Raw genomic sequence first — 21971 nt, 5'->3', positions numbered from 1 at the left:
GCCCCATTGCTCAATGTCCTGAACACCAGCCAGTGAGCAAAACCCCTTTGTTTCGTAGGACAATTGCAATCAAGGTTGTTCATATGCATCTACACTCAAACAGAAGCAGCTTCCTTCTCACTTCCCTATAACATGTTTCCCACAGCAGAATGGAGAAACAACCCACTGGATGTTTCTCAGTGGAGTCATTTGACAAAGCCTCAAAAAAAATACAACAACATCCAAAACATACCATTTGCCTCAACCCTCAAGAGCTTAAGCATGAAATTACTGCCTGGAACTGAAAACCTTCTGCCATTTCCACAAGGAAGTATCGCATTGCAGACTAGCTATATACCATGATTTTTATGTAGCCTACTCTAATCTATGCATTGTCTATTCAACAGGACATATAGAAATGTGTGGGCTTGAGGGAGGGTAGATTTCAGCATCCCAAACAAGTCAGAAAAAATATTTTCCAGTTGAGTACCCACATTATGACTGTGCATTGCTTAAAGGTATGTACCCCATTTCAAAATCACTTGACATAGGTCATACGTATAATCAGCTATTTAAGATGTGTAACCTGGATTGCAGGGTTCTATGCTTTCATAATGCCAAGAGATAATCACTTATAACAACAGATTCTATACTTAAGAAATCATGTAACAATAGACACAGCAGTTTCAAGTTTGTCTTTCCTCTCTCTGTCCATCTCTTTCTCTAAGGTGACAGGAGCTTTCAACACATGGAGCAAGCAGAGAGCCTGCAGGTATAAATGGACCAGTGTTTGGAGTCTGAAATACACTGCATTACACAGGTGGCTGTTCTTGGAAGTCAACCCTTTCTGAAAGTTATTCTCAAGAGGTATGATGTACTATAAGCACTTAAGAAATGTGTTACACTGTGACTGGAACCAAGATGAAATAGCAATATTAAAAGAGATGGTTTAGTTTATGTAGTGGCCAACTATGCCATTAAACTAGAACAATGGAGACGATGTGGAGGCAGGAATGTTCTCCAGTGTGATTTATTCCTTTCCAGTAGGAGTGGAAATTTTTGCTATAGGCCTGAAAATGACCCTGTACACCAAGCAAAAGTCAGCATTAAGATGTAACAGTTCTGCTAGATTAGTCACCTCAGGATACTCTGCTCTCACACAGCACAGGAATCTCAAAGCCCTTTGCCAGAATGGGTCAAAACTCAGCCTCGTAAGCTCCACAAAGACCACTAGACCTTAGCATTGCTGTTGACAGTCGCTTCGGAGAGAAACTGAGGGTTGAAGAATTGATTAAACATAGGCAAAGATGACTCTATGAGAGGGTCAAAAGCAAAACAAAGGCTTACTCGATTCTATGCTTTACAGGAAATGTGCATCTTTCTTGAAAGGATCATTGTTTGCTGCAGCTGAGAGCAGCTGGGTCAGCCAAGGCGAGAGGAAATGTTATCGGGCAATGGTTATCAGGCAAACAATATAATGCCATTTCCACTTCTGCCAGCCAATTAGTCCCATGCTGCCTGCTGACCCATGTGGGAAGGGATGGCTCCTTTAGAATAAGGATTTGGCACCTAAGCCCTGCTAGTTTTTTACAGCTGCATCAGCTACACACACAGCAACTCTGTGCATCTACCTGCTCTTTGTGCTCCCGTATTCTGACATTATGGCAACTGCCATGCTAGAGGCCACGCTATGGCCCCCACAGAATATGAAGAGAGCCCCAAAATGTCTCCTGATCAGAACCCTTCTCCACAGTAGGATGGTGGGTCCAGAGTTCACCAAGGGGCCTAGAGAGAAGGATAACAGGAATTCTCTTCCCTAGGAGGAGTCATATCTGATTTAAAAATGATGGTTTCTGCACTCTGATCTTTCCATGACCCCCCAAATGACATTGTGAAGGCCCAGCAGGAAGAACAGACTGAAGTCCCATGTCCACCCTTTCTGAATTCTCAGCCCTGCTCTCCCTCTCTTTGAAGCCTGGCACACAGTGGGACCACGTGCAGCTGCACAGGCTACGCTCCTCAGAGTCGACTCTCTCAAAAACAGCCTCCTACCCACTTCCTTCCTCTGCAGAGTAACGAGACGCTCTTCGGCCTCATGCTGTCTCTCCCAGCAGTCTGGTTCCAATCTCGAGGATGCCACATCAGACAGCTACCCCTAAACAACAGCCAGAGGCCCTCCCGCTGCACCACAGCAGCCATACAGGTGCTGAAATCTCCCCCTGCCCTGGTCCTGAACTGCAGAGTCAGCTCGCAGGGACAGGGAGCAACTAGGACAGTTCCGTCAGAGCCAGGATGAAGCACCAGGCAGAAACACACAGATGCTGAGATATCAGCCAGCTGACATACAGAGAATGCCTGATTTTCAATGCACAGAGGCCACCTCTTCCTTTAATCCCTCCTCAGTGCCATAGAGGCTCAACACCTCTGGAAAAGCTAAACAAACTTCTTTCTCCTGACAAAGTTGTGCTATGAATTACTCATTAGATCCTGACCTCCCCACTACAAGAAAAAATCCTCCTACTTTAAGAGTGTTTTGCCTGAAGGAGTATACCCAAAGCCGATATAGTGACGCTAAGCTTTTGCTGCCTAAAAACCAAGCCCTCCTTTCCCAATATGTGTCTTAAAATAATGTCAAAGGCATCAAGGTGTCAGTTCCAGCTTCCACTTCAGGTATTTCCACTTGCACAATCCAGGGTGGATTATGGGGTTTTTGATTTGTATTTTTTTCCTTCCAAAAAAGAAACCTACACAAAAGGGAACAATCTTTCCACACACAAAATCTTTTTGTTTTGTACATATTGCTGAATTGTTCTCATTCAACTCCAACGCTAATTGTAAAAAGCACAGATACCAAACTTGCTCACATTCCTCTTGCAGTGGGAAGGAAAAATGGGAGAGATCAGCTGACTTTGTGCATTTAGCAACCTGCCTGTGCTGTCAGTGCCCAGTGAGTGATGGGTGTTTCACAATCGGAAATATGAGCAACTGGCCCAGCTGTATAGTCCTCAGCCAGCAGCTACAAGACTGTGGTCCAGGGTCAGGAGAAAAGGAAGACAAGACTGTGTCAACACTTTCACCCTATGGCATGCTCTGATTTTCACTGGGGCAAGTGCATCTTTTATAGTATCACAGTAAGCACCATTTCTCAAAGCAGGACCTGGCACAGAGTAACCTCTGCACATCAAGCATAGTAGCTGCTAATCACAAAACTGGAGCTCACAACGTGTGATAAGGAAGCTTCCTCTTAACCCACACAACTACTTCCTCCCCCCTTCCACCCCCCCACCTTTCTAAGACACTGAAGTAATCTCCTGGGGCACTCCTTTGCTGCTGGGAGAAGCTCTGCTCTGGAGCCTCTGTGAAGCTCAGGTATGGCACCAGAGCACTTCATAGGAGCAGAGGCAGGATCTGTTCAAGTGTTTTCTCTCAAAATTAAAGCTGCTGTTTCTCAATTCTGACACTTCCCACAGGATCAGTCACTGCCCTGTCAGCTCTCTTCCCTAAGGTCTCAACGGTAGCCTGACAGGATACCTTTAGAAAAACACACATTCCTTGTCCCAAAGTGGCTATGGTTTGCCTTAAATAAATAAATCCCCAAGACCTGATTACATTTGTGATTCAGAAGAATTAAATTGGGGTCTCTGTGTCAGTGGGTCTGCCAGGCTCGCGTGCCAGCATGGTCTCTGCACAGCCAGCTTCAGCTGCTCCCACCACTGACACATCAGTTTTGCTCTCCGTTGTTTGCAAGGAGAGTACACGCAGCAACAGGGGAACAAACCATAAATACAGGATACATTATGAAACATCGGGCGCTGGTTGCAGGATTTGAGAGGAAAGAAGGAAAAATGTAGCAAATTATTTTCAGCTTCTCTTTTTAAGCATACATGGAGAATCAGTGAGGTTTAACCAGGAGTGTAACTTTAAATTCTGCAATAGTAACAGAGGGATTGGTATATTGTACTACATAAAACAAATTGCTGCTCTTCCACGCATAAAAGAAGGCAGAAGGAGACAGAGTATCACTCGCAGTACTGCCTAAAGCATGCTGGCTATGTCAACAGACTATCTTGCTTTGGGCTGTTTGGACTGTTACTAATATGCAACTAAATATGCAACCGATCCAACACCAACAATTATATGAATTTTTTTTTAATTAAATTATCTTAACCTCTTCAGTTTAACTAGCACGTTAAAAATATAAAAGGAAAGCAGATGTGACCGTCATGGATGTGCGCACTGAATATTAATAACAGAAAGCATCCCTTCCCCCTTGGAGGATAAGGCGAAGTTGGATCGGTCATTTTGCAAATTAAATCCTGAATGTGTTCACGCTGTAGCTGTCAATAAACCTCTGGCTTGTGTGCACATACCCACAAAGATGAAGCCAAAACAATTTTACTAGGGTAAGCCTTTAAAGATCCAGCCGCGATCCAGCTGGATGACAATGCTACAGCCTGAGTACTCCTCTGAAGCTCTGCCGTCCACATTTCTCCCCACACACATTTCTAAGGAAAAATTAAGTGAATCTCCCACACTGTCAGTTACTGGACCCCTAGCACAGGCTACCCTTATGCTAGCCAGGTGAATGCTGGCAAGATGAAATCCAGTAGCTCGTTGTTCTCACACTGACAGTGCCACTGGTCCGTGCGCTGCAATCGCACCACATGTCATCCCAACCACACTCCACTATTTCTACCCACCAGCAGATGTGTTTTTTTTTTCTTTTAAAGAGACACTAGTTTCCAGAATTTCACCTGGCATACTACCTCTGCCAGAAAATCACATCAAGAAAGAGGACTATTTTACAATGTTCTGCCATAAATAAGAATCTTGTCTTTCCTTTTCCCTCAATATCCCAGCTGATAACTATTTATAGTTATCAAGTGGGCTCATACAGCATTTTATACAGTTCTTCTTTATAACCTACTCTTCTCCTTGGTCTTACTTATTCACGCTACCAGTCATCATTTTAATGCATTTGTAATACTTGGTTTCAATTTTTATCCTAATTCTGCCTGCACATTAATCCTACAGTGCCTCAGAACACATTGGTTTACTGGAACCAGCCTAAGGCATCATTGTTTTAAGATAGCAAGAAGTGTGTATTTTTCCCTGTCTTCTAAGGAAAAAAAAAGGAACAAAAAATAAGTCGCATTCCTAGTTACAGAATTCAGCCTAAAAGCTTTTGCTAGTGCTTTCACATACCTGCCCACCCCCACCTCTGACTCAAGCTACAATTTTTATTGACATATACTAATTACCTGAAAATAAGAATGATCTATTCCATTGCCACCAGCTGCCAGTTGCCAGCACTGGCTGGAAGCGATCAGGCTTGTTTAAGAGAATAGAACAAAAAAATCTAAGCTCAAAAATAAAATTAAAAAATAATAGTCATCATAAAAACAAAACCCTAAAGAATGCCACCGGTTCTCAGGTACTGCCGGGTGTGCTCGGAAAGGGCTGAAGGCAGACAGATTTGAATGGATGCTCAGTTTGTCACGGTAAAAAATACAGAGATTTAAAGGTCTACCCACGCAGAAAAAAAAACAATAAAAAGAACCACCAAAAAACCCCAACCCTGAATTAAAGAACAAAAATAAAATAAAGTCAGAAATGCAGCCTCAGTGCATCGACTGTCTGCGCTTAAGAGATTTACAGGAGTAATTTAAATGATTCACCTGCTGCCAGTTTTCCTCCAAGGATGGCAAAGCTGAGAAGTAGCCGGTGTCGTGGACAAGCTGGAGTTCCTGGAATATACTATAACTAGCCAAGACATCCATGCTGCTGCTGAGCAAAACCCTTTCTTTCTGCTTTTGTGTATGTTTGTTTGCTCGGGTGGGGGGTTGTTTTTTGATCATAAAAAAAAAAAGGAGGAGGAAAATCAACCAATGATAAATCCAGCGTCCCTTTGTTTTGTTTCAGTCACACTTTAAAAAAAAGAGAGAGAGAGAAAGAAAGCGGATGAGCGTGGACGGACGGCGCGGTCCGGGGGCCGGGCCGAGCAGGACAAGCGGCGCCGGCGCGCACCGAGCACCCCGCGGCCGCCGCACCGGGGCACGTCCCCGCCGCGCTCCGCGCAGCCCCGCGCCGCGGCCATGCGCGCTCGCGACCGCCCTCCCTCCCCGCCGCCCCCTCCCCTCTTTATTTTCGGGACACCACATCCCACATCCCTCCCTCCCTCCCCCCCCCAATCCCGCTTCCCTCTCACCCTCCCCCGGCAAGCCCGGCGCGGCCCCCCCTCGCGCGCAGCCGCGCGGCCCCGCTCCGGCAGCGCGTGGCCATGTAGGGTAAACGGCGGGGCGGGAGGGGCGGGCCCGCCGCGTGCCCGGAGCCACGGCCGCCCAATGGTGGCGCAGCTCGGGGCGGGGGGGCGGGGTCCGGACGCCGGCGCTGGAGGTGATTGGCCGGCAGCGTGGCGCCCGCCTCCTCCCCGCGTCCCGCGAGGCGGTGCGCGGCGAGCTATTTTTAGGGCGCTATATAACGGGGCGGCGGCGCGCGCGGCGGTGGCAGAGTGCGGAGCGGTGAGGGGCGGGTGGGGGCCCTGCGCGCCGGCCGCGGCACCCGGGGCGGCAGCGGGAGAACCGCGGCCCTGAGGGAAGCGGGGAGCAGGCCGCGGCCGCGCAGGGGACGCCTGCCAAGCCGGCTGCCCTGCCCGCGCTGTGTGTGCAGCCTCTCCCCAGCCTCTAGTTCCCAGGGCTAAGGGTGGCCAGACCGAGAAAAGCACTTTTCTTTCCCTTAGTCGCAGATGTCCGGGGAAAGATGCGCAGCTGATTAGGGTGTTGGAAGGATTAAGCGTGGGAATACACCCCGAGCAGGAGCCGTCGGCGTGAGGAGCACGTGCTCTGCGCCCGTGTGGGGAGACCACGGCAGCACAGCTTCCGAGCGCTGCTCAGGCTATCCCCAGAAATGCTCCTGCGCTTATTAAGGCATCTATCATGACATTTAATCAGGCTTAGCTGTGAGCCGAGCCCTCTCCGAATGCTAGTTTGGGTTGGCTAATGAGCTGTTTGACCTTAAATGGTTAGTGTGGTGCAGAGCTTCCCCAAAATCGCTCTAGCACTGAGCACGGTTGCAATTCTGCTTTTGAAAGGATTGCAGAACTGCTCATTTGAAGATGGTGGGGGTGGGGAGGGGTTTCCAGTAATAGAAGAAACATGTTCTCTTTGTTGCTCTCAAATGCAGAGGCCCGTGTGGTCCCCTGGGTTGTATTGCCAGGGCTGTATCCAGCCACCAGACTGCTGGACGAACGTCCCCCTGGTGCCCTTTAGTGGTGGGTTGTTGGCAGTGTAGATTGGACTGGGTGTCAGGGCAAGCAGACGCTGCCAGGGGTTGCTAAACTATCTGCTTGTAGAGCAGTTGCATCGCACTTTCCTTGCTGTAAGTGACTAAGATGTCTCTATTTGCTGTTGTCTTCCTTCTGCACCCAGATGAGCATACCTGGGCCAGGCCTCGGCTGGTGTAAATTGGTACACACACACGTCTTCCCAGGTATCCCTCTCGGAATGACATGAAGGTATGAGGCAGCAGAACTCATTGGTGCTGATTAGTTCGTGGTATGTTTTCTTTCTTGGCAATGAAGACAGATTTACCTTTTCCAAGACTGGGTCCATGTCAACAACTTCGAAAACCATGTTTGAAGAAGGCTTGGATAATGGCTGCATTCAATCCCAAATGGTAGGTGCTGTCAAGAAGAATAAAGCAGAGTAGGCACCCCACTTTAGTTTAAGGAGTCAAAATGTAGAGGAGAAAGGGGAAATGAAGATGTTGCTGAAGAACTGCAGTAATAGGGAGAGAGCTGAATATAGGCAGTTTTCTCAAATAAACGGTCTCGCCGCTTCAAAAACATTCTCTGTGTGATTGCACTGCAGAAGCAGCGGGATGGCTCGTGGGAGCTCTTGCTCGGGTGTTGACCCTGAGGCTGCAGGTCTGCATAGTCCAGGGGCATCTCCCTTGAAGATGGCTGTCTCCTGGGAGCTGCTTATGAAAACGATGCCATTCCCAGCCTTCATCTGGGGAGCCGTAGATTGTCTCAAACAGGACTATCCCCAGGACCTTTAGCTTAGCAGAGAAGCTGCGAGGTTGGATATGAATAATAAACTACTCTTTCTCATAAATATACCCATAAATGTGTAAATGTATGTGTTAGTGGGAAGATGAGAGGGAAGGTTAGTGCAGCAAGCGCTGCTGAAGAGGTCTTGCAGACCGTCGTTACCAATTCCAAGCATGCCTCAATCTGGCAAAGCGACACCTTTCCTGGGCACCTTGGGAAGGGAAAACTTTTAAAGACAGGAGAGGAGAGAGCTTGATAAAGGTGGTCAGATGTGGAAGGAGGCAGCACTTGGGTATCATAACACAGCTCCCGTACCGAGAGGGTTACACAAGAAATACCTGTTTCAGAAAAAGCCTTTGATAAGCATTTATCCTTAACAGCTTGTCAGAACAAGGCCGAATGCATATGCAGAGACTTTTCTGACCTAGGCAAGGAAATAGAGGACAAAAGCAATGAAGGTTTTTGCTGCGAGCTACTTGAACCTCCATTTTTGTCTTCAAAGGCTATAATTCCTGTGGCTGAAAAACATTTTGCTGCTTTACTTCTGGCCTTGTTCAGCATAACTACCATTTTAATATGTAGAAAGTTTAGTGGTGTGATGTCCAAGCTCTCCTCTAACAGTGGCATGAGAGGAAGCCTGGCCTGTGCTAGCAATGGGTTGCTCATGCTTTGGTATATTGCAAAGCTTGGTGTATACAGGCAGCCCAGGAGTCCCTCTGCTGTGGTAGTCACCTCTGCTTGCTACTGAGTAGTTCTCCTTTGAAACAATTAAAATCTTTCTACTTGTCCATCTTATCCTGAACTTTCTGCTGAAGGCATGTCCTGTAGGAACTGCCAGTTTTCCACCCTCGGGGTGAAGGTTGTCCTCAGTTTTGGAGCTCAGCTGCTTTACACCAGCAAAAAGACCAGACTGTGCCCAGGTTGCACTGTAACTGGTGGCCACATCTGATGAGCAGATGCTAGTCTGCTTCCCTTGCTGCTTCAGGAGGAATTGTGTCTGAGGACAGGATTTTGGCTGCAAGCCTTGAGGTGAAGAGCTGGGCTACAGATCTGGCTGCTTGCCTGGGTGGTTTCCAGGCAGACATTGCATTTTTATTGTCTTGGATATTCTTCTCTGGAGGTCAGTTGAGAAAGCAGAATGGGATTGTCACTTGGCAGAAGTAGAAAAGCCTAGACAAAAATTGAATGTGGTGGTACGCTGGGTATAATGCTGTTAGTCCAGCACCTGAGGCAGCGTCTACCTGTACTACCCCAAAGGTAATGAAAGGCGATTTCTGCCAACCTCCCTTGTTTCCCAGGCTGTACTGACCTTACTCTTGGCAAATAGCCACATTCCCTGTTCCAGCCCAACCACACCACCCATCACGGAGAGCAATGCAATCAGATGTGGAGGAGGAGCAATACCTCCCTACTGCTACACAGCTGGGCTCAAGGGCACAGAGGACTACAAAAAAATTCAGGCGAAGAGCGCAGGCTGGACCTGCAGGGAGGAAGGACAGGCATTTCAGACATAGCTGGTTTGTCCCATAATGGGTAAACTGAGTGGCCTGGATGGGGAGAGACTTTTAGGCCAGCCCCAAACTTCACCATTTCTATAACTTGCTGAAATGTCCAGAAGATGCAAGGAAGTGGTATGGCTGATTGTGCAATAATGCCAATAGTCTTTGGCACATGGGAAAAGGCAAGTGGTTATATTTTTGGTGTTAAGGAGTAATGAGAGTGGTTAGTTCTAGTGAGAGGAAAGAAAGAAAATATTTCCTTGCTCCTTCTACTCTTCAAGAGAAAGAGGAAAGATGACTTCACTGTTTTCTGGGAGAAGCTTGAATTTAAAGCCTTCCACAGGACCTCTGGCAACAACCTCTTCTACCTTCTTCAAGTCAGGAGCTCAGAATCACCCCCTGCACTTGGCTGGGTCCTCACAAGCCGCTGGTGTGCATAGAATCGCAATTTTGGTTGCTCTGATTGCTTTTCCTTGTGATATTTGCATCCCCACGATCCCCAGAAGTAATCGTAAGAGATGGTTAGTGAGGACTCAACAGGGAAGGCTGATTTGTGGGGGACTTTGAGATGTTTGTTTGGTTTGGCCAGTGACAAGATGCCATAAAGTCATTGGGGAGTATATCAATTCACAATTTATACACTTCACTGAATACACCTGCTTTGGTACCAATGATGTTTCAACAGATACACTGAGGTCCCTTGTTCGTGATGCAGTTTTAAACCCCGTGGTCTTCTGCATAGTCAACAAAAGTGCTAAAGCACCTTCTCCCTCAGGGACACATTGGTCCAGGTGCCCAGGCTACCAGTTTCTTCTATCATCACATTTGCATGTTAGGCTGCCAGCTGCATCTCTTCCTCTCCTCCAGCTCCGGATTGAGAGCTAATATAGCTTTTCTGTGCTTAGAGCCTGTGACAGTGTTGCTTACAGATGTTGGGGTTTCAGTGTTGTAGTGGGTTGACCCTGACTGGGTACCAGGTACCCACTAAAGCCTCTCTCTCACTCCCCCTTGCAACAGGACAGAGGAGAGAAAATATAACAAAGGGTTCATGAGTTGAGATAAAGACTGGAAGAGATCACTTACCGATCACCATCATGGGGAAAACAGACTCGAAGTGGGGATATTAATTAAATTTATTACTAACAGAATCAGAGCAGGAGAATGAGAAGTAAAATAAATCTTAAAATACCTTCCCCCATCCCTCATTCCTTCCCAAGTTCTACCTCCTCTCCCTCAGTGGCACAAGGAGACTCACAGAAGCCACCCCTTTAGCCCCCCCCCCCCTATAAAAACCTGGCCACAGAAACCAAATAGAAATCTGTGTTTCTCTTGGAGAGGAAGAGGCTGTGCCTGCAGCTTGGTAGGGTTGAAGCTGTCACTGGTTGTAAAGCCTTGCAAAGAGGGGAGAAGTACTGAGAAACCTACTGGAGCATGCTTGGATTTGCAGTTGCAGCCTCTCCAGGAGTGGATGAAGAAGGCTACTGCTGGGGGAGTGGAGGATTTGTGGTGGTGGTTTATGGCCGGGTGGCTGCAGAGGTGCAGTAGAAGACCTCAAAGGCAACCCTGCTGTTCAGAGTTGCCAGTTCCTGATACCTCAATGTGTCTGTGCTTCTATATCCACGTCCATATCTGATAAGAAACAGAATACTAACAAACATCAAGTAGCAAAAAGGGACACGACTTCCTTTCCTAGAGTGAAGCATTTCTCTCTAGGCCCCAGACATCCCCTGTTCTCCCTCCAGCTGGATACCTCACATCTTCCCAACCTCCCAAGTCTCCTCCTCAGACTTCATTTTCCTGGAGAAAGGTCAGGCATTGGAAGGGGCTGCCCGGGAAAGTGGTGGATTCTCCGTCCCTGGAGGTTTTTAAGATGAGACTGGATGTGGCACTTAGTGCCATGGTCTAGTAACCACAGTGGTGTTGGATCAAGGGTTGGACTTGATGGTCTCAGAGGTCCCTTCCAACTCAGCTGATTCTATGATTCTATACTGTGGCTCCATGTCTTCTTTCCATGCCTGCACAGCAGCACTTCAGTCACCTGGAGAGCAGGTCAGTATTTCATGCTTCCTTGTGGCAGGTGCAGCCCAAAAGCAGCATCCCAAGGGCACAGAGAATGGAGGTGGTTTCCCTTCCCATCCCCATCCTGGGGAGCAGAACAGCTGTAGCTTGCAGCCATCAACCTCAGCAGCGCTTGGCTCTGTCTGGATGGGACACACTGTGAAGCAGGGTGGTGTCATCTCTATGCTGGGCCTGAGTGGGTGGAGGTGCTTCCTGGCTTCCAGTGAGTCACAAGCTGTTCCCTAGATCTTCAGTAACAAAAGGAGACATCAGAGCGTGGCACAGCAGGTTCCTGTGCCTCGCCTCCAGCCCGAAAACAGGCCCCGTTTGGCTCCCCTTCTCTTTCAAATCAGTGCCCTGCGGACATTGCAATTGGTTTAATTGCAGGGCAGCTAACGAGCACTCTCCAGGATTAGAGATGGAATGGGTTTAACCCATAATCATAGCTTAGGGCATCCAAAAGTCTCAGTGGACTTTGCAAGTTGATCACTGTCCGGATGCAGAAGATGTTTGATGGGAAAGCATGACATGCCATCCTGAAGCAGAAATATTATCCAGCTGAGTTCTCTGGGCTGAGGCAAAAAAACAAAGCCTGATGCTTCAAGGGATGGCTAGAAGTCATAGCTGTATGGGCCTGATCCAGATCTGGCCTGGAGGCTTTTGACCTCCTGCCCTGAAAAGGCAGCAAGCATGCTCAGCATGTAATGCTCATGAGTTTCCACTATGGGAAAGGAGGCTTCATCTGCTGTGGTTTGTTCATGTGTTCTACAGTTTTTGTATTTCTTGTAATAATTTTTACCGAATGGCTGTGGCTGTTCACATTAGAATTGGTCTCTGTCTCCCAGTTTTCAAAGCCAGAATGCAAAGCTGTGCTACCCAGGAGAGCACTGCGGTTGTGCTCAGAGCAGAACAGTGATGCGTCAAAGCTTCCAGAGGCAGAGAGAGACAAGCCCTGTGGTACCAAGGGGAAATGCAATTTCCTTTGGGTGCCACCAAGAACTTGGAACACATTTGGATCTAACCATTTCCCCTGCTGTCTTTGAAGTTCTCCCTTCTGCCCAAAGTGATCTGTATGTTTCTGAATCTCTTGGCAAGGGCAGTTATCATTGCTATTCTGTTGGTGTTCAGCATCTGACATAAACAGTCTCTGATCATATTATTAGGCTCTCAGGTACTCCTACAGTACAAATAATAAATAATAATGAGCTGCAAGGAAGCCCTCAGAGTCTCAAGCTCAGGCTGGACTCTTATGGCTTCTACACAAGGTGTCCACTCTGTAGACCTTTCTGTGCTGCTGTTGCTAGCAGTGCAGCAATGCTGCTGGAGAGTGGCTTTGGAAGGGGGTCCCCGCAGCCTTGGGAGAGGCTGTGCAGCTGTTAGCAGACATGAGAAATGCACACTTGTGTGCTGCATCTCTGGGTTGGTGGCCTTTTAATGACTGAATCGGATTGCACTCAGGTAATTTTTAGGAAACCTTGCAATAAAATAGGAGAACATTGGCATGGTTCAGCAGATGGTGACCAGGGACTGGCTTGTGTTATGACACACATTACTCTGGACAAAATGTTGGTTTGTCTTGGCTTTAGCCGTCAAGAGCCCTGTTAAGAAGAGCTGACATCACAGCACAGGTAGCACATGCAGCAAGAGGGGCCTGCTGTGTACAGCTCTTCTGCAGCACTGCAGCAAACATCACAGCACGTGGTGCCTGTGGGGAGAAGAGGGCTCTCGGGGAAGCAGGGGTTAGAGCAGCATCACTGGGGTTTTCTCCCTAGGTTTTTTGCAGAGGAAGGAAATGCAATGCATTAAGAGCAAAGCCTGTCTTTGGTAAGATTCTTACTGTTCTGTTTTCACATCCTCTTGGGGTTTCCCTTTAGTCCTGTTCCTTACGAGAAGCTGCTGAAGACGTGACTCTCATAGTCAAGTGGGGATGTGTGAATTAATAAGGAAATGCTGGCATACAGGGAAGCAAGCCTGTGCTGCTCACCTACTGGCCAGCTTTTCATGTTCCCCAACAGAGGTGCATGAAGAGTAAAATACCTTGTTTGGCACAGGCACACACATAGATACCCACAGCAGTGGCCAGGCTTTATACAAAGAAACTGCAGTCAAATGCAACCCCAGGCCAGAGTCCTCTTCTGAATTGGGCTTTGCTGGCTCTGTTGGCATGACATTGGAGCATCACCTGGGTATCACAGCATTTCCCCCTCTAAAGAGCATCTTGTTGAGGACTCCTGTTATGAAAAAAGATGGAAATGTCTTTTCCCTTGGGCAGCCTCTTCCCAATGGCATCCCAATGGCAGCTTGAAGCTCCAGGGCTTCTCCCTCTCTGCACTCTCACGCTGCTTGGAGAGGGACCTTAGAACAAGACCTTGCAACAGGTAGTCTGTAAAAAAAAATTCCTCAAAAGTGAATTCTCTGAGGGGCTCAGCCCTTGTCTGCTTGGCAGCCATGGACTGCTGAAAGGAAAATGGATGTTGCTCAAGTATTGGTCTTTGGGCCTCTCTCGCACCACAATCTTTGTTCCTTGGCTTTGATTTCCCTTGAGGATCTACATGGCTCTGACTGTGGCATGAGCAGCACTTGGCAGAGCATCTCATACTCATTCAGCCTGTGTGGCATACTGCATCGCTCGGTCTGACGGATACCTGTCTGCTGGAAGAAAGGCAGTAGCTTCAAGAGCATTCAATTAATCCTGGGGTGTTGGTTGCACAGTGCAAGAGCTCATGGGTTAAAAGTGAGAGAGACAAAGCTTAGCCCAAAGTAACAAAACAAATCAGAACCCAGAGTAAAACCCATATCCTCTCAAATTGAAGATTAATGCACAGGGACTGGCCTGTGGCTCTTGTACCTGCTCCCCCTGAGCTCTCTGTGACTGGAGAAGACTCCTGACTGCCCGGTTTCATTTGAGGGTTGAGCAAGCTCTGGTGACCTTCTTTTCTTCTGGGACAGTGCTCAGCAGGGGAGCCAGCAGTTTGGCACCCCTGTCCTTTGTACTCTTAGCAATTCCTGCCAACAGTGAGTAACTATTATTATTAAAGCCATGGTGAATGTTATGAGATTATTTTATAAGGAACGGGGGAAATAATTTTATAAAGTGGAGGTTACCTGGAGAAGATGAGCTGGGAAGCTGTTCTTTCTGAGGAAAGAAATTAAGAGGTCATATGGGTGATTAGTGGTAACCAAGAAGATCTGAGTCTTGTTCTGCAACACCCTGCCTTGAGAGCTGTTTTGTGGGTGGCCAAGCATAGGGGGGCTGGGTCTCATCATGCCTGCCAGAGCTTTGCTAAGCAGAAAGCAGGTGCCCATCATGCCAGTTGGATCCCTGCTGACTTCTGAAACCAGGAGTTGAGAGACAGAGACACAGAGCCTTGGAGGAGCAAAGGATGAGGGAAACATGTCTCTCCAGAAACTCTTACGGATTCTTGGAAGCAGGCACGCAGGCTCAGCAGCTGCCTCAGCCTCTGACATCACCTTTCTCCGTGGTAACGCACAAAGACATCACTGGGTTTCTGACAGGGGAGTCTCAAGGGCTTTCATGGCCTGGATGGGTGATGTACAATACTGCCATGCCCTTGCTGTCAGTACAGCTCTGCTGGGGAATGACCCCTCTCCTGTTTGGGTAAGAAGGAAAAGCACTGGCTACAAACTTCCCACCCTTTGGCTCCTCCACCCTGGGTAAACCCCAGTTCACAAGGGGCCACCCAGGGAGACCAACTCTGGGGGATGAACCTCTGCCCTCTTGCATTTTTCAGGCCTGTAGACCTACTGCAGAGAGCACCCTGAGAAACCATGACAAATCCCTTTCTGGGCAGCGTCATGCAGCATGTGTATTTTTTAATCATTTTTGTTAAACTGTATGCTGAATTCTGCACAAATTGAGGAGTGTTTTTCATGAAGTTGCCATGATGAAAGTTAGCAGAATATTCCTGCAAAAACTTTCACCCAGCACTTGTGGTGTTAAGTGTGCCTGTGACTTTATAAGCCAGCAGGATTGCCCGTGCCTTGCCAAAACTGGGGATGCAGAGTCCTTCTCCTTAAGAAGGGCAACTGCTGCAGGAGCTGGGTCCCTTTGAAGTCAATGGTAGATTTCCCATTGGCTTAAGTAGGAACATGTGTTTCAAGAAATGAATAATATGAAACTTGAAAAGCAAGGAATGATGTGATCAGGACATGGCCTGGTTTGACCTGGAGACTTAACTTGTGTTTTACTGCTACATCTGCCTCCATCTCTCAGCTGTACATTAAGCAGTACAATACATACTATTATTAGTAACCTATATTATTAGCATTAATTGGATTAGAACTGATAAACTATGGAGGTTTCTTTGTTTTGTACCAGTAATTTCTACTTTAAATTGGACTTGGACAGAGGGTGTGTCAGGGTGCATGGCCCCTGTTTTTGTCATGCATGTTTTGTTCTTTCTTTTGATAAGCTGGTAGAAAAGTCTTGGAATACAAATTAAAGAGGTCTTTAGAAAGAAACCCTAAATACAGGCTTGTTGAAGCAGCTGGTCTTTTCTTGTACAGAGCAACATACACAGTTAATAAAATGACATTGATGTTGCTGCAACGAATCGATCCTTATGGCTGACACAGTGCTTGTCCCCAGGCACAGCGCTCGCTGGTTGCAGGAAAGTGGGTGAAGATCCCCCAAGTCCCCAAATGAACAGCTACCATGGGAGGGTTTCAATGCAACACGATCCTGCGCTTAGCCCACGTGGTCACTCCATGCGCCTGTGCAGGACCCAGGCAGACCTTGGCTGCTGCGGCACCAGGAGGCAGTGCAGGGGGCTCTAGCCAGGTCTGAGTTGTCTGTTTGCTTTAGTAAAAGCCACTGGTCGTAATGTCAAGGATTTATAAAACAGCACAGAGGCAGTCTGTGGTGCAGGGCTGTGGCTCTGTGAGGTAGCTCAGCACTGCTTTGCAGAGCGTGTTGGTGGAGGCATCTCCATGCAGGACTACAGAAGCAGCACGCCCTTGGCCACGGCCAGCAGCTACAGCTGCCCAGTCTCAGAAGGGCACCAGCCACCACGGGTCCAGCTGCATGAGGAAGCTCTGCAAGGTGAGACCCTGCCTGTGTGACAAGCACCAGCACAGTCCTCACCATCAGAGCATCCTAACAAGGCCAGAGGCTCCCATCCCCTTGGGACTTGCCGCCCAAGAGCCACATCCTCCCCACTAGACAGGCATGGAGTCTGGACAGGCATTGCCATGTGTCTTGCTGTTCACTGCAGGACAAATGCTTATTGAAAGAATTGCCTCTAACAGCTTGGGAGAAGCCATTAAGGTCTGCCCGGGCAGTGATCTACAGATAATGACTCCCTCCGAGATTTTCTCACTCTTCTGCAATCCTCATACCAGGTGCATTAAAGCTGACCTGCAAAGAAAAATGTTTCCCTCCCTCTCTTTCTCTCTCTCCTTCGTTTTTATTATTTTTTAAATTTCCTCATAGAGTTTTGTGAAATACCTCTGTTATTGATGCATTGCTCGTTGCTTCTTAGTGGTAGCACCAAAAGGTGAGCCTTGCTTTTTGTGAAATAGGGGACAAACTTGCTTATATTTTACCTTAGAAACAGGGGGACTGTTGAGCCTCCACTGAGCAGAGGGACTGTGTGGGTCTCAGGCAGGGGATCTGAATCCTTAACTGGAGGGACAGAGGTGCCAGGTGTGATCAGAGGTACCTACTGTCCCAAGCCCTTCAGCAGGAGTGGCTGTGAAGGTCTCCAGCAGAAGTAAATTTTCATCTGAAGAACATGCAGCTTTTTTTTTGAAATTGAAGCATTTTGTGGGAATGTGCCAATCTGGACATAATTTTCAACAGGAAAGTCAAAGTGAATTATTTGGGCTTTTCTATTTTGTTTTGATAATGGTGAAATGTCTTGTTTTGACAGACATTTCCATGCTGCAAACATTTTTTACTTCCACCTTCTTATTTTACTACATTTTCTGCTAGCTATAAATACACAGTTCATAACAGTTAATAATTTATCATCATCTTTTTCTAGATGCTATTTAATACTGTATCTAAATTTTTATATGTACTGTTGTGTTTTGACATCTAAGCCAAGTGTCTTTTTATTTTAGTCAGATGAAACAAAATGAAATTAAGATGCCAAGGCAAAACAATTCAATGTTAATTGAAATTAAATATTTTCTTAGTTTTATTTTCTTGAATTGATTTTTAGGTTTTGGGGTGGTTTTTTTTAGTTTTCCACTTCCTAATGGGGAATGCAACTCTATTGTAGGTGTGAGGCTGTGGAAATCACCAGTTTCCGGTCAGTATGCTCTTGGGCACTCAAGTTAAATCAGTGCTAGCAATTAAAAAGCAAGCAAGCAGGTTAAGACAGTATGAGAAAAAATAATTTTCCTTTTCAGTTAATGAGGTTTTGCATGGAAGAAGAAAGAGAGGATGAAAGGCTCTAGTGTGACCTGTTGTGTAGCAGTAGTAGTGCCTAGGAAATTACTGTAGGATGTCCATACTTGCAGTCACCTTCTCATCAGCTCTCGGGCTGGAGTTTATGAAGTTGTACCCAGAAGCAGTGGGGAAGCTGGTCTGGATCCCTGAAGTAGAGCACAATACCTCTGCCTTGCACAGACATCTTCGTTTGGGTGCTGAGGTTTCTGTTATCAGTGTTGCTAACTTGTTGTATGATGCTTTCACTTTGGGCTGTGATAATGGCACGTATACATCACACTTTGAAGATGCTTTTTATTGACTTAATGTGAATATTATTGTCATCGTTTATTACAGGGAAGTATCTTATAGTAATTGAAATACAATATGGTGCCATTAATCACTCTGAGTACGAAATGCTAACTTTAAACTGTTCATAGTATATTAAATGCTCCTCTAACCATAAAACGATTTGACTTGCAGTCAAATAGTTTACAAATGGCCGATGTTGAGGATTCATGGTGATTGACATTTACATGGCAGCGTTCATGTGCTCGTGTTCTTGAACAGCGTATTTTCTTTGGGGTTTCTGTGAAGGTGTTGAGACTTGCAGCTTTGTGGTTCCCTGATGCAGAGGTGTAAAGGGATGCAAACTGCAGGTACAACCACTGTCTGCTTAACAGCATCTCCATTGCAAACCCAAGGTGTGCGTGACAGTCTGGGGTGCCCAGTGGGCTGTGTACAGTAAGCTGTCCTCCTGAAACATCACTGGCCTTCTTTCCTCAGGACACCTGGTGAAGGAAAGCAGTAAAAAAGGGACAGAAGCTCTAATAGTGTGGGTTTAGGCAGGGACTGTTGAAATAAAGCCCATTTGCTTTCATGGGATGCTTTTCTAAATTTTCTCTCCTGTATTACTTAAGAAGGAAAGAGGTTCCTGCTTTTAAAAATCATTTTCAATTAAAAATTAATCCACCTACCAAAAAGGAAAGAATAATTTAACCTGATACCATAGTAAAACAATAACAGTGCTATCCACAGTGCTTTGGTCAGCTGTGATAAATCTCCTCCAGGTCTGCCCAGCTTCTGACTTCCCCTTACCGCCTACACTCTGAGATGTGTGCAAAGCCCTCAGGAGCAGCTCCAGCCCTGCTCCCAGCTCCCAGGGACAGTAAAGTCCTCCACACTCAGTGCCCCAAAATTTCAGAGGGAAGCATCAGGAGTTGGTGCCAGGCCACATCCATCCCTGCCACCTATGGTAAAAGCCCCATGTGTGCCCAGTGCCACAGCAGCACCTGCAAGGATGGAGCAGGAACCGTGTGCTGTGCAGCTTGTGCACAGTCCGTGCATGCACAGCATGACACGGCACAGCTTGGCCAGGAGTGGGGCAGGCTGGGCAAAATACAGCATTTTAGAAAGCTCAGACATTTGCTGCTGCAGCAGCAGTGAGAAGCACTGCTATTAAACTGCTTACAGGAGCCTCACTTTTTACTGCCTGGTTTAAAAGCATACTTCAATGGCACTCACAGGAGGGAAGAAGATGTGTAAGGTCATTTCACAGGGCACATGTTTAAAGATTTTCCAGGAAGAGCAGAGCAAGGTCTTTCTTCTGGGGAGGGAGGGGCTTTTCTTTTTAGCCAGATCTTTTATTGTCAATATGGTTTTTTAATAAAAAGGAAATGATAGAAGTGGTAGCAGGTGACAGAGCCCACTGCTGTTCAGCTGCTGACGTTTATAAAACAATGCCAACATCTCTTCAAAACAGACGCTTGCTTTCCACTACTGTATTGATGTACACATTTATTTTATAACCGACAGCAGCAAGATGAAAATGATAATGCATGAAGAAATCCCAGAGGCACAGCCCAGCGGTTTTGCAATGCAGCCTCTTCACCTTTGGCATCATGTGGATGCTAACGGTCCTGGATGAGTCAGTATGAAACAGCACGGGCTGCTCTCATACGCAGAGTGCTCACTCTTTTTTCCTGTTTCTGGTGACACCAGCTGGGTATATCTTAATCATCCTGGTGTGTTTACATTTATTTCTCAACTATGTACAAACAAACCTGGGCATTTAGATGGCAGGTGATGGCTGGGGAGTGCTGGTCCACTGTGAGGTAATATAACATGGTGGGCATCAGAGAGGTGAAAGGAGCTATACTACAGGCGATAAAAGGGGAGAGGTAACCTTGCAAATAGCATATAGAAGCAAAATAAACTTGGGGCACAGGATCGATATAGACTGGGGGACACATGAATGGCCAGTGTTGATCTGTGGGCTCAGCCCGCATGTCACCAGCCCAGACTGCAGATTTTTGCTGGGGGAGCACTGAAAGCATGTGTGTAAGGACTTCCCTTGGTTGGCACTGAGGTGCCTCCTGGGTTGAGGAGGAGGAGGAAGACTGGTCACACTAGGTTGGAGCCCCGCCCTGCAAATCAGCTTTTGATCAAGCATTTTTGGTCATGTAGGAATAGTCCCGATGGCAGCACACTGACCTTCACTCCGGGAGGAAAGCTTATCACATCTCGTAGGATGCTCCTTACCGCAAGGAAATCAATACAGCAATGTTATGATAATGTTATGCACGAGCTTTCATTTCTGGATGAAAAATTAAAATAATGAATACGCCATATCTATTGGTTCTTTGAATATACATATTTGGATATATATGTTTGATGTCTGCCTTCTGTGTGCAGCTGTTTGCCAAACGTGACAGGATTTGTTTTTTAAACCTGGGGGTGAGTTCTGCCCTGTGCATTTAAAATAAGATTTCTCTAAATTATTGAATATGTCAATAAATAAAGCAGAGGAAATGGGCAGGGAAAAACCCAGAGGTCCTTGGTGAAAGGAAGTTGTAGATGCTGGTAATAGGCTTTAACAGCAGTAAAAGAGGAATAAAAAGGCCAACTTAAAAAAAAATGGAAAGGACAAAGACAGGAATTTGGTATCTCTGCTCTGATTTTCTCCCTGTTTGATGGTAATTACTGGCTTGGCCCTGGACTGCATTTTTTGTTTTTCTGTGAGTTTAATTCTGCCTCATAGTGGAGGGTGAAGGGTAAGAGAAACATTTAAATAAATGCTGCAGCGAAGGGAGGGGAGACGTCTGCAATGTGTGGGTGTCACAGATGTCCATGGGATGGCGGAGACAAGTCCCAGGGAGCAGCCCCAGAGGAGCTACCAGTGCCCAGGCACAAGAAGGGACAGTGCTGGGGACACACAAGGGACAGAGAAGGAGGAAGGGAGCACATACATGGCCAGTGGCAGGGCTGGGTGCTGCCTTCAAGTGCCTCAGCCCTGCTCCCCACTGCCCCAACAGCTCTTGGGGGAGCTGATGAATAAAACATCACATTTTACAGAACATGTGTCATCCCAGCCCCAAAATTATAAAATCCCTTACTCTCCTCTCAAGAGATGTTGCATGAGCAACCATTTAAATGAGTGTTACATTATTTACAAGTTTCACTATTATTAAATTAATGTTACATTCATCAGGGCTTTTGTTTTGTTTTGTTTTCAAGGCAGAGCTGTAATTTGAGCAACATATTCATCAAGTCTGAAATGGTGGCTCCAATTATTTTAACATTCATTTGCCCATTCAGCTTCCTTTGCATCTGCTGGTTTCCTCCCCATGACAGTATGTCGAAGCCGGGGACACATTTGTGCTGCTCAGCTGCGAAACCACCACGAGGGATGTGATGGAACATGTTCGATCCCAACACAGTCAAGGCCAGCGGGGCTCTGCTGCAGGGGCAATAAGATGCTGGTTGCAAAGGCAGCGTGTCCCCAGGTGTGGATTTCCTTTCTCCACTGGCAAACCCCTTCTGGTGTCAGACATGTGAGGATGGAGCTAGCAACTTCTTAAGGGTAACAAAAAAAGGCTCCATTGATTTGCTGGCAAAGGAGCCTCAGTACAGCAGTGGTGTTGCGTGTGTTGTAGCAATGCTCGTCAAGGTGAGTGTGGGCTAATTGGTCCAGATCTGAAAGGATGCTCTT

The 21971-nt window shown here is 46.9% G+C and overlaps 1 protein-coding gene across 4 annotated transcripts in view; it reads right to left on the bottom strand.

Annotated features, from left to right (window-relative positions):
* Positions 1 to 6221, bottom strand: part of KLF7 (Kruppel like factor 7) — a 62135-nt gene extending 55914 nt beyond the window's left edge. For 3 of the 4 annotated variants that reach the window (XR_003533480.1, XM_027678308.1, XM_027678310.1), the window contains exons 1-2: positions 6188 to 6221; positions 5658 to 5906 (exon numbers count right to left, since the gene is read on the bottom strand). Coding sequence is in view for 3 of the 4 variants with exons in the window: in XM_027678308.1 (XP_027534109.1) it covers positions 5658 to 5837 (180 nt within the window). In the remaining variant the exon portion in view is untranslated. Of the gene's footprint in view, positions 1 to 5657; positions 5974 to 6187 lie in introns of those variants that run through there. The other variant, XM_027678309.1, reaches the window with a different exon arrangement.
* Positions 6222 to 21971: the final 15750 nt, after the last annotated feature.

Source organism: Neopelma chrysocephalum, unplaced genomic scaffold, assembly GCF_003984885.1.
Source record: "Neopelma chrysocephalum unplaced genomic scaffold, ASM398488v2 Primary Assembly neopelma1_44, whole genome shotgun sequence".
NCBI lineage: Eukaryota > Metazoa > Chordata > Aves > Passeriformes > Pipridae > Neopelma > Neopelma chrysocephalum.
The sequence above is the reverse complement of the archived record's forward strand: the minus strand, read 5'-3'. Positions and strand labels throughout refer to the sequence as shown.